Source organism: Sarcophilus harrisii, chromosome 5 (assembly GCF_902635505.1).
Source record: "Sarcophilus harrisii chromosome 5, mSarHar1.11, whole genome shotgun sequence".
Lineage (NCBI taxonomy): Eukaryota > Metazoa > Chordata > Mammalia > Dasyuromorphia > Dasyuridae > Sarcophilus > Sarcophilus harrisii.
The window spans coordinates 67275883-67288783 of record NC_045430.1 but is presented as its reverse complement, the minus strand read 5'-3'; the positions used below and the strand labels follow the sequence as shown (position 1 = coordinate 67288783).

The 12901-nt window shown below is 34.9% G+C and overlaps 1 protein-coding gene across 3 annotated transcripts in view; it reads left to right on the top strand.

The window, feature by feature from the left end:
- Positions 1 to 12901, top strand: part of TMEM117 (transmembrane protein 117) — a 137606-nt gene that overhangs the window by 42622 nt on the left and 82083 nt on the right. For all 3 annotated transcript variants that reach the window (XM_003771373.4, XM_031940422.1, XM_031940421.1), the window contains one exon: positions 11380 to 11479. In XM_003771373.4, the coding sequence (XP_003771421.1) occupies positions 11380 to 11479 (100 nt within the window). The remainder of the gene's footprint in view (positions 1 to 11379; positions 11480 to 12901) is intronic.

Below are 12901 nucleotides of genomic sequence, written 5' to 3'. Positions count from 1 at the left end.
CAAAACAACTTTTTTTTTCTTCATTTGTAGTTCATTTCAGAGAAACATGTCTATTTCTTTTGCTTTTTTTGGGGGGATGGGGCAAGGCAATTGAGATTAAGTGACTTGCCCAGGGTCACACAGCTAAGAAGTTTTTCGTATCTGAAGCCAGTTTTGAACTCAACCTCCTGACTCCAAGACCAATGATATATCCACTGCACCATTGAGCTGCCCCACAAATTTCATCTTGAGTATTCTGAAATTGGTCATTCTTTTGATGAGATTCTCTGTAAGTCTTTTAAAGTTTATAATATGCTTCTTATTGTATAAAGTGTTCTGCTGATTCTACTGAATTCATTTTACAGTAGTTCAAAGAAGTTTCCCCATGATTTTCTGAAACCATTCACTTCATCTTTTCTTATAGCATAATATTATTTCATCACTATATATATATATATATGTATATATATATATATATATACATATATGTTATTACATTTTAAGTCATTCTGCACTCCCTTGGTTTAGAATTTCTTTGCCACTGAAAAAAAATTACTGTAAATATTCTTGTACAATATGGACTGTTTTCCTCTTATTTTAATTTCTTTAAGTAATAGACCTAATAATTATCACTAGGTGAAAAGATATATGCAGTTTTATAGCCTTTTGGATAGAGTTCCAAATTGCTTTCTAGAATGGCTGAACCAGCTCACATCTCTCTCATCATTGCATTAATTAATCTATTTTCTCTCCTACTGCTTCTCTATAATTTGTTCTTTTTTGGGGTCAACTTTGCCAGGCTAATAGATGTGAGGTGGTCCTTCAGAGATGTTTCAATGTGAATTTCTCTAATTATCAGTGATTTAGAATATTTTTAATGTGGCTGACAGCTTGAATTTCTTCCTCCAAAAATTGCTTTTTTATATCTTTTGGCCATTTATATATTCAAGAATAGCTTTTATTCTGATAAATTTGAATCTATTCCCTGTTTATCCAAGAAATAAAAACTTTATCAGATGAAACTTGCTACAAAATTTTTTTCTTTAATTCCTGCTTTATTTTTAATTTTAGCTTGATTAGTTTTGTTTGTGCAACTCTCATGTAATCAAAATTATTGCTTTTTTCATTGATTTAATCCTCTATCATTTGGTGATTCCCCTGACCATATATTTGACTTTGTTGCTCAAATTTGTTTTTGATATCATATTTTATATCTAAATCATGTACTTTTTTAAAACCTTGTTTGTCTGCATTTACAAAGGGAGATGTTGATTTCTGCCTATTTTCTGCCAAATTGTTTTCCAACTTCCCAAAAGTTTTTGTCAACTAGCAACTAGTTTGCTAAATATCTTGGATTTTAAATTTTATCTTATACTAGGCTGCTGTGCATTCTTCTTATTTTTTCTCCATTAATTCCCTGGATAATCTTGATCTTTTGTAGGATTTTTTTTTTTTTTGCCATTATTTTTTCTAATTCTACACAATAATATTTTGGTAACTTGATTGATATGGCATTGAATAAGTGAATAAATTTAATTTTAAATTAAATTAAATTGATTTTCATTTTTATTTTATAGACTCATCTTAACCCTGAAAAATTGATATTACTTTAGTTTCTTAGATATGCATTTAATTGAGCTTTTAAATTATCTTCATATAGTTCCTGTGAATATTTTGTCAGATAATTATTTTCTAGTTATTTTAAATTTATTTTTTCTGTCTATTCCAGCTAGAAGTTTCTGTTGTAATATACAAAAATAGTGATAATTTATATTAGCTTATTTTATACTCTGCAACTTTATTAATTATTTCAGTTAGTTTTTAAATTGACTTTCTAGAGTACTCAAGTAAAACCATCATATTATTTGCATAAATAATTACTGCTCCCCTCTTTGACGATGTTTATTCCTTTAATTTTTTATTCTTGTCTTGCTGCAATAGCTAACACTATAGCACTATATTGAACAGTAATGGTGAAAATCGATATTTTTGTTTTTACTTTTTTAAAAATGGAATTTGAAAAAGAATCACATATTTCTTATACTTTTTTTCTGTTTTAATACTTGTATTACTGTTAAGATGTTCAAATTCAGGCAAAATGTATTGAACAGGTATAAATTGGAAGTGAATGATTGTTCAGAAAACATTTGCAATTCAGAGTATTGAAAAAAAGCAACTGCCATAGTGCTTTAAACATCATTCAGAAAGAACTAATATCAACTATAAAATGCACAATCAAGTGATTTGTGTTCAACTTACATGTGCAGAAACTAACTAGATATAAATTACTAACCTGCTGAGGCAAAGCTGAGCACAAAATTAATTTACCTAGAGTGTAATATTCTTTTCAAAGGTATTGCTAAAAGTAAATTATAATTAAGTTTAAAACTTCACAGAAGGGAGCTGCAATTCATTGTTGCAAATGACATAAAAATTTTACAAAAACCACTTCCTCTAAATATAACAGAAATTTTAATTATCATACCCTGTCACAAGCTGCATTGAATAGGAAAAGGCATATTACCTCCATAGTGTTAAGATAGGATCTTTAGCTGCTTTATAATAACTCTTGCATGCCAGACATTTCAGGAGACAAATATTTTCAGAAATAGATTGAATTACTAAAGAGAGGTAATAAATAGAAGTAAAGACTCGTTTAAGGTTCATTTTGTTTCCCATTTAAAAATTTTAAAAGGTATTGAAAAGATAATACTGAGTTTAATTATTTAATAAATACAAATTCAGAAATGATTCAAGAAATCAATTAAAATATTAAAAATGAGCCTTTACATATAAGTCCCTAAGAACTTAAAAAGCTACAAAAGTCTCAATAATAGAGAATCTATTTTAACTTATAGTAAAACAAACTAAGCATTCTTGCTGAAGGGCTTTGGATTTTGAAGACCAAGGCCCTTATGAACTTACTTTGGTGTATTGCAACATGCTGTTAGCAAGACAAGTTTACTGACACTTCATTCTTTTAACCTTGTCCAAAGCAGAATCTATGTAAATTTCTCAGAGGAAACTTTGTATGGCCATGAGTGAAATTAGCTTTTTCAATGGAATTCAGGTTTTGCAACATTGATCTTGTTTCTCAGTACAGATTTCTGTGAACAGTTCATCCATTGCTATTTTACTTTTTGCTGATGTTTCTGTGAATGGGAATCCCCATTCATGAGCCAAAGCTCTGCCTTTTGTAGCTAAAACCTCCTTTTCTGATTCCAGATTCACTTTAATCCCTACTAGTATGAATGGGAATTTTCATGATTTTTGACTCTGACAATCTGGTCCCTTATTAGTTTAATATCCTGGAGAGACTGTTGTTTAATCAGAGTAGTTAAGCAGGATAAAATCTTGACTATTTTTGTTGTAGAATCCTTCATGGAAGCAAATTGCTTTGTTCCTATTATGTTTAGAATTTCTAGCACAGAGGAAAAAGAGTCCAATTTGACCTCTTTGAGGTAAAAAATTCTAAATAGTGTGGTCATATTTCTTGGTGAGAGTATCCATGACAAACTAAATTTGCAATAAACTGATAAGAATCTCCATTGATGGCCTATTAAGAACCTTTTTTTTTTTTTAAACTTAGTGCTTTTTACTTTAGGGGTTCAGTGAAGCTTGGAACATTCCAGCACTTTGCATGCAGAGGACATCAGTGAAGGGGAGAACCAGTGGCATCAGTAGTATTCTATCACATGTATATATTCTAACTTTTTCAAGTGTTTTCCCAATTGTTAGATAACCACTCAGTTTCCAATTCTTTGCCACCACAAAAAGAGGTGCCACAAATATTTTTGTATACTTTTAAAATGTTTCCTTAGAACTAATATATGGATTTATCCTTAACTTAATTAGGATTTAAACTATCCTCCCTCTAATTTTTCTCCTATTCCTTCTCGATCAATCAATCCTAAGGGCTGGGGATACTAGAAGGAAGCAAAAGACAGTGTTCCTGACATTCAGCTGCTTACAATCTAATGGGAAGACAACTTGCAAACAAATGTAAACAAAACAAGATGTAGAGGATACACAGGAAATAATTAACAGAGAGAAGTCACTGGAATTAAGATGAGTTGGGGAAATCTTCCTGAAGAAGTTGGGATTTTAGTTGGGATTTAAAAGAAGACAGAGAGTTTAGCAGATAGAGCAGAGGAGGAAGACTATTGCAGAGGACAAGCAGAGGGAAAGCCTAGACCTGACAGATCTCTTGTTCATGGAACCACCAGCTACTTAGTATTGATGTGGATAGTGACAGTGCAGAGAGTTGTGGGAATCCCTTCTGGTTGATTCAAGTCCAATGTGAAAGAATTCGCAAACCTGAAAAGTCTGAATGGAGAAAGGGAAGTTTATTGGCACTGAGAAGCCAGTTTTTCTAGGAAGACAGACTTCTGAGTGCAAGAGGTCCTGACAGAGAAATAACAAAAGGTTATCACTAAAAAGAAGGTCTCTTCACAGTGGGCAGGAGTCCTAGTGATGAGGTCTAGATATGGGGTACCTAAATGAAATTAGGGTTTAATTACGGTCTAGTGGCAGGTTTGGGGCACAGGGAGTCAAATAGAGCTCCCCTGCAAACCCTTTGGATTTGGTGCAAGGATACGGAATTAAATGGAGTCTAGAAGTTGCACAAGAGTTCCTTGCAAAGGAATTTACAGGTCCGAAAAGACAGATTGATAAAAGAGATTTATTATGGGGTTTGGAAGTAAGATTAAAGTATAGTTATGGAAATAGGTAAGGATGAAGAGATAAGAGGACACTGGAAACAGGATTCCAATGGACAGAGATCCCTGACATGCCAGGGTGGCATGTTTGGAACCTCTGCAGAGAGAGGATCTTAGTTTGACTCTTTTATTATGAGAGATTTAGCTAAAGGGGTCTGTGGGTGGAGTCCCAAATTGGCTCAGATCCAGGTGGGGGCTGGAGTTCAAAGGGACCAGGATTTGTGAATCAAAAGGTCCTAGCTTTCCTGGATTGAAAATGCATCAACTAGGAGGGGTTGGGAATCAGAAAGAAAGGAATAAATCAATTCTTAAAGGGACCACAACCCGCATCACTAGCAGGCAGCTTTGCCAAAAAGAGAGTTTCACTGGCAAAGCATAATTTCTACTTCGGACTTCTGCAAAGATTTGGAGTTCAGAAGAGTCCTTTTTATTGGCAGTCTGGGGGTAGGACTTCCATTGAATGAGATTCCTTCAATCTTGTCACTGCCCCCAGCCTAGATTTCCAGTTGAATGAAACCACTTAAGTTTGAGCTGCGGGGGGTGATACTAGGCTAATCTTAATGAAACCAAGTAGAAAATAATAAAGAAAAAAAGAAAGAAAGAAAAGAAACAGAAAGAAAGAAAAGAGAGCCAAAAAAGAGAAAGAAAAGAAAAGAGGGAGAGAGAGAGAAAAGAAAAGGGGAGAGAGAGACAAAGAGAGAGAGAGAGAGAGAGAAAGAGAGAGAGAGAGCATTAATTTTAAGTGCCTCACTTTACCTTTTGAATTATTTGAGGAGTGAAGACTGGGCCATAATCACTCTGTAAAGAGCAGGGCAGAAAGGTTCCCACTATTTTGCCTCTGGAATTAGAAGCTGTCCTGTAGGTGTTTGAAACCACCCAGAAGGAGAAAAGTCCCTTTTCTTCCCAGCAGGGGAAGCAAAGGTGCTATAGCACCTTTGGCAAGCACAAATGGTCTTTCAAGTTCTTAACAGACTGATAAGACTGTGTGGGCCTTTAGGAGAAGGATCAAGCAAACAAATAAAAAACGTCATAGCCTTGCGTGGGGTGAGGGGTAGGGGGCTGGAATTATAGGATTTGTATGGCTGCAGTCAGAGAAGCCTTTTGAGTTGGGGCTGCAGATCAAGATATAATCTAACCCATACTGGCCATGTGCACTGGTGGGGGGTTATGTTCTCCTAGATTTTCCCCTTCAAGGGCAAAAAGAAATTGTGAATCTTTATGCAATAGTATGCAAAAGAAAGCATCTTTTAAGGTCTAGAATAGAAAACCATTGTGTCCCCTGGGATACTTGTATTGGGTTCATGGTTTCTACTGACCATTATAGGAAAATAATTATAATAGCATCAAAACAGGTCCTTCAGGCCTCAACCTAAGAGCACATACAGGACAGGATAAGTCAGGCATCCTGAGTTAGGTCTGTTTGACAACTGATCATACAGTAATAACTCTACCTCATAGTCAGACTCAGGAATAATCAGGTGGGAAACTGAGTCAGAAGGATCCCACCTTAAGCAGAGGCTAAGGTCCTCTTCCTAACTCTTACCCAGATAAGACACCCATCTAGACATTGTAGGAAGGTATTCTCTGAGTAATTTTTGGTAATTCTGTTGGAATGGTGGGCTGCTGATTTAATGATCAGACAATCAAATAGAGAACTCAAAAGAATATCAATTACAGACCCAAGAGATTATATCTCTAATAGCTAATTCTACTAATCACAGCTTAGGGCTACATACACTATTTTACAAGTTTAGCCAGACTTAAATCCACAACAGCTTTTGTTTAACATGTTTTATCGATTTAAATTTATCCTGATGGAAAGGATCAATCATTATATATAGACTTATAGATTCTTAATAAATGCATTCCTTGCTTAGAAACTATAAATTCTATATGGGCTTATTTCTCAGGGCTGATGATGCTTACCTTGATGGTTTCAAGAAAACTGGCAAGCTTACAAATTAAGGGGAGTTGACAGAGATCCAGGGAAGGGGCTGAGCTTACTGTTGCTCATTCCAACTATTAGTGTTTTCATGGGCTCTGTTGTTTGATATCTCCACCCACTCTGTGAAGGGGAAAGGAATTCACACCTCATATTTAGAGATGAACTGATACATTTAACATGATGACAATAACTCCAAGCAACAATAATTTTCCTAAGTAGCCAAATAGTCTTAGCTGTAGTTTTTGTTCCCTTAAATAACTTTCCCTTTTGTTTTATGGGAGAAAATAATTCAATTCTTAAAAGTGAGATAGAACAGATTTTAAAATTGGCTTAATTTTAGTTAATGAACCTAGACAAACTGAATTGCAATTTTTTTATTTTCAAATTCACAAAAATCATTTCTCTTGTGAGCCAGGAGAATGATTAAGGTGCCAGTTTTTACTGAAAGGGCCTTCATAAGTCTGATTCTAGATAACTAGAGTTTTTAAAATAGTGGCAAACTGCTTTTTTGTTTTCTTAAAGTTCCAAAACTCTTCGATTTACACTATGAGTACAAATAGATCCCTTTAGTGGGCTTTCCTTTAAAATTGCTTTTACTATCAACTCTCAAATAAATTTCCAAATTACTTTACACGCACATTGAAATCATTTATCTGTTGGTCACATTAAAAAAGCCATAAAGTTATCAAATATGAAGAAATTATATGCAATAAAGCAGTTAACATTCATTTAGCATTTTTATGATAAACACTTTTGTAATTATGTGGTCTTCACAACATCTATTATTGATCTTGACAAATCAGAAGACTGGGCAGGGATAAAATCATTTGCCATAAATTACATAGCTAATACATATCCACAATTGAGTCAGAGAATGGTGATCATATGAAATGCAGAAGCTGACTTGATTTTTGGGTGCTGCCAGGGCTACTTGAATTCTACCCAGGCAGTTCCTGGACAGAACCTGCTGCAAGCTAGGGTGACTGGTGCCAGGTTATCCCTTTGAGGATAGTTTAAGGTGCCAGGGCTCAGGGAATGCTTTCCATGGAACCTGACTCCTACACCATCCCCATTCTCCTCCAAGCTGGATTAGGGAGGTGTTTGAGCAAAGTTGTGTGGGGTCCCCATGACTTTGTTTCCTTTATTTCTCCAGATGAGGCAGAATTTGAGTTTTAATCTGATATGAGATGAAAGAGGTTAGTGTACAGAGAGACTTGAGCTATATTGATCTTGTTAGCAATCCCCACAACTGAGATACACCCAAGAGCACTGTGGGGAGTGAAGGGAAGTAGAGAGGGTCCCTTAATACCTTTTAGGGTGCTTTCCCAAAGGGGCAGAGGGGTACTCCAGACAAGACAGGCATCAAGGAAGGTTAGCAAAAAGTTGCTATTTACCCGCTTTGTTTTTTCCTTTTCTTTTAGAATGGGGTAAGTTATCCCCAGTGTTTCAGGAATTTTTCTTGCAACTTGACTGCCAAAGTTCTTAATCATTGGTTTCAAAATTTTGAGAATCTAAGATGTTATTTTAGTTTTAATTAGCTAACTTTTTTGTGCAGCCCCCAGCATGGCCAGAGCTAAAGTACACAAAAAAAGTTAGGTTTTTAAAGAAATTTTCCCAGCATTCTGATTACAGTATAGAAGTTTATTTATTTAAAAAAATTTTTTTTTCTTGGTGGTTGCATTTTAAATCTTTCCAGGTAACAAAATCTAGCTCACAGGACAAATATGACACAGACATTACAGAGGCACAGACAAAATGACATAAAAGAGGACTCTCAAATCTTTGCCAAAAGCCATTAAATTTTACCAAAAATTATCCTATAGCACTTCTGTCTTCTTTGGCATCCTTGAGAAGGTGAAAGGGTGACAAAGGTTCCCTAAGAACTTTGCTAAAAATTCCAAGAATTTCCCAGTCTAGGCATACCCAGTCAAGGAAAATTTGCTGATATATGTGGATATGTGTGGAGCTCATGATGACTCAGATAAGCCTTTTCCCAGTGGCTTGGGATGTCCTGCTATAGGATTGTGGAGAAAAAAAATGAGAGCCCTAACTTGACAAGGAGGAAATCAAGCCAGGGGAGGCCAGACTCTCCCCATCCAGCCACTAAATGTTGAGTTTGGGAAGGGAACCCCAAAAGTTTGGGATCATAGACTGGCGTCCCAAGGTGTCTCAAAAGAATTTGCAGGCTTGAACCCATCTCCTTAGCCAAGGGGCAAAATTTATTGAAATTGTAACACTATTACAAGTGGATTGAATTCTAAGAGAATTCAGCAGAGAAATGAAACAAGGAAACACATTTATCCAGCTTTCTATCATTGACATGCTAATTCTACAGCTCAGTAGTGGTCTCTGGAATTTGTTTATCACTGAAAACATTATCACTATTGTCTCAGGAGTTTGGTCTGTGGGACTATCCCAGGCCACAAGCTATCTAACAGTCAGCAATGAATTGAGAAGTGGTCTATTCAAAATCAAACAGATTATTGTTCTTGGATTGGGAATGTGGGAAGTCCCTGAGGCAGACACCAAGGTCAGAAGATTTAGGATTATGGATGTATTGTTAGAACAGAAACCCCTCCCCTAAAATCAGGGGACTACAAAATCTTATTACATCATTATCAGTATGGATTCTCCCACTAAAGAGTTTGGTTATTATCTATCCCAAAGCTTCTTAAATTGTGGCTTGTGACCCCATATGGTGTCATATAACTGAATTTGGGGGTCACAAAATTACAATTTTTTATTCAGCAAATATTTGATTTATATATTTATTTTGTATACATCTATACATATGTGTGTGTGTATAATCTCAAACAATGACCAAGTGGGACTTGGTCTGGGACCTATTGTTAGTCAATCCAGGAGAATCAGAGTGATTTGGCTTTAGGACATGGTTCTAGGATGTAAATCCATTGCTATTTTGGGAGGTTTTAGTATTAGGTGAAAATTTACATTCCCTGGGATGGTTTAAAATAGGAGATAATTAGTTGAGGAAAGGCATTGGAATTAAGAGGAATTGCAGAAGATTTCTTGAAGAAGGTGGGATTTTAGTTGGCACTTAAAGAAAGCCAGGGAACTAGCAGTCAAAGTAGAGGAAGGACTTTAGGCTTGGGATACAACCAGATAAAATGCCTAGAGGCAGTATCTAAGATTGGTTAAGATGACAAAAAAAAAAAAAAAAAAAAAAAAAAAAGAATATGACAAATGCTGGTATGACTGTAGGAAAAGTTATACCAATACATTGTGGATAAAGCTGTGAACTAAATCAATCATTCTGAAAACCAGTTTGGAACTATGCCCAAAAGCTATTGAGCATTTTAACTCAATATTTCTATTACGAGCTATATACCTCAAAGAAAAAAAAAAGAAAAAAATGATATTTATAACAGATCTTTTTTTGTGGTGACAATGATTTGGAAACAGAGAATGTCCATCAATTGGGAATGGCTCAATAAATTATACTATATGTACATGGAATAATATTGGAATAATAATGTGGTATAATATGTGATGAAGCATTTAGTTTCAGAAAAGACCTGGGAAAACTTGTCCGAACTGATTTAAAGTGAGCAGAACCAGGAGAATAATGCATATAAAAAAAGTAATATTGCAAAGATGAACAACTTTGAAAGACTTAGAAAAAAAGACTCAGTAACTATGATCAATGTACTGATGAATCACAATTCCAGAGCAATCCTGATGAAACTTGTTATTCATTTACAGATAAAAAAGTAAATGATCTGAGTCTCAGATGATGAAAACTCCCTTCTCTGCTTATGATGAGGTGTAGAGTGGTCTAGATTTTTGGTGGTCTAGAGGTTAGTGGCTATGAGAGAGTTATTAAGAATCTCTTTTAAATTGGCTGCAGATTCTAGGAGTGAAAGAATTCACTCATTCCTGAATATTAGTTGTAAAATGAAAGTTTATTGTTAGATAGAAATCAGTTTAGCCAGAGACTGACTTCTATAGTGACAGATCTATGGAAAATGGAGTTTTGCACTTGAGAATGCAATTCTCAGTGGACAGAAAGTCCTGGCAGCTGAGTGAGCCACCGAGGTCCATCTCCAAAAGACCTTAGTTGATGGAAATTCATTATATTGGATGTCTTGGGGGGGTTGGGAAGTCCTAGCAGATCAGAATGGGGTTGGGGGGGAGAGGGGAGGGGGGTGCTGAGTGGCCCAATAAGTCAGAATGGGGGCTGGGACAAAGTCCGGATCTCCTATTGGAATTCAAAGGGATGCTTTTGACCATCTTCAGGAATCCTCCAATCCCTCTTAACTCCAGTGCTTTCCCCTGCTAATTATTTCCTATGTGGCCTGAATAAAGCTTGTTTTGTGTAAATGTATTTGTATGTTTTCTCTTCCATTATATTTTAAACTTTTTGAGGGCAGGGACTGTTTTGGCTCTTTATTTTGTATCTGGGTTATATTAGAAACACCAAATGTGATTCTCTGTGTTAGCAAGTTTAAGTTGTATACTGCTGTCCAAGATAAGTGTATCTCATAGAATTTCTTACCTTCCTTCCTTCCTTCCTTCCTTTCTTCCTTCCTCCCTCCCTCCCTTCTCTCCCTCATTTCTTTTTTCCCTCCCTTCCCTCCCTCCTTCCTTCCTTCCCTCTCTCCCTCTCTTCATCCCTTTAGAGAGAAGAAAATCCACTTGAACTATTGCTGAATGAGATAAGGTTGACTCTTTCAACTAAATTTGTATATTTGCTCATGTGTTTTTTTCCCCCCATAGAGCATACATTATTACAGACTTCATGGGCATCAGAAATGAAAGTTTTATGAAAGTAGCTGCTGTGGGAACCTGGATGGGAGACTTTGTTACAGCTTGGATGGTAAGAAAATTTGAAAGTTTCTTTAAGGGGAAGAAATATCCCATTATGCTTGGTAGATGCTATTTATTGAAAGCAAAATAATAACAATATTTTCAGTTTAACGTAAGGATACAAGAATATAATATTCACAGTGGAGATAACAGTGGAGATAACCGGAAGGACTAGATTGCCATTGATACAGCTGCTAAAAAAATGTAAGAACTGAACAAAATTATTAAAAAAAAAAAACTCTTATACAAATAAAATCAGATTTAAATAATTGGAGAAATATTAAATGTTCATAACTAGGCAGAACCAATATAATTAAAATAATAATTATATCTAATTTATATATTAAATGCCACCCTAATTAAATTACCTAAAATTATTTTACTGAATTAGAAAAAATAATAAGATTTATTTGGAAGAACAAAATGTCAAGAATATCAAAGAACTAATAAAAATGTAAAGGGAAGGGGATTTAGTAGTAGCAGATTTTAAAGTATACTATAAAGCTATAATTTTCTTTTTTTTTTTTGTTCCAAATTTATTTTATTTGAAGAAACAGAATAAGCAAAAAGAAAAACAGAGAAACGAAATAAAAGAGAACATTATCATGTGCCTAACAGAACATCAGGGAGGATTTAAAATATATAACACAAATACCAGTTTTTAAAAGTATATATATTAGTAAAAGAATTTACATTCATGAGTGTACATCTTTTCTTTATTTCTTTATAAATTGCTCTTTTGTTCTCTTCTGTATACCTTATTTACTTTATTTCCCCCCCTTTCATCCCTGTCTCGACTCCAAGCAGGCTATAGTTGAGAAAGAACATAATCTATCCATCTATCTATCTATCTATATATGCAAATATATACATACACATACCTGCTCACACCCAGAGACACATATTTCCCTTTTTTCCTCCACCATTACCAAGTAAGCTACAGTTAAGAAAAGATATGTTTATGTATAGATATGTATGTATATAGATAGATAGACTCAACCCCACATACACATGTATTTCCTATCCCTGCTGACTCGTTCATTAAATTCTGTTCCATAACTTGGTTATTATTACTTAACCTCCCCCCATCCAGGGACTCTTCCCTTGTCTTCTTCCATCACCCTTTGCTTCCACATTCACCTATACATTTTGTATATGCTCTTCATAGTATACATTATTGAACCCATTCCCAACGTGAGTAGGTTTTTAGAACTATGAGTCTTCCTCCTCACTCTAATGCCTCTCTTTCTATTCTTCCTCTGTACCTCATTTGTATAACATGATTACTATTTTTACTTTTATTGTGCAACTATTCAATTTTATATGTAAATCTTAAACAGAAAGTATACATTTTCCATGTAGAAAAAACATAAATGATTTGTCAATGTTTAAACAGTTTGTCCATGTTGAGTTTCTTAAAATTGCTCTTTGA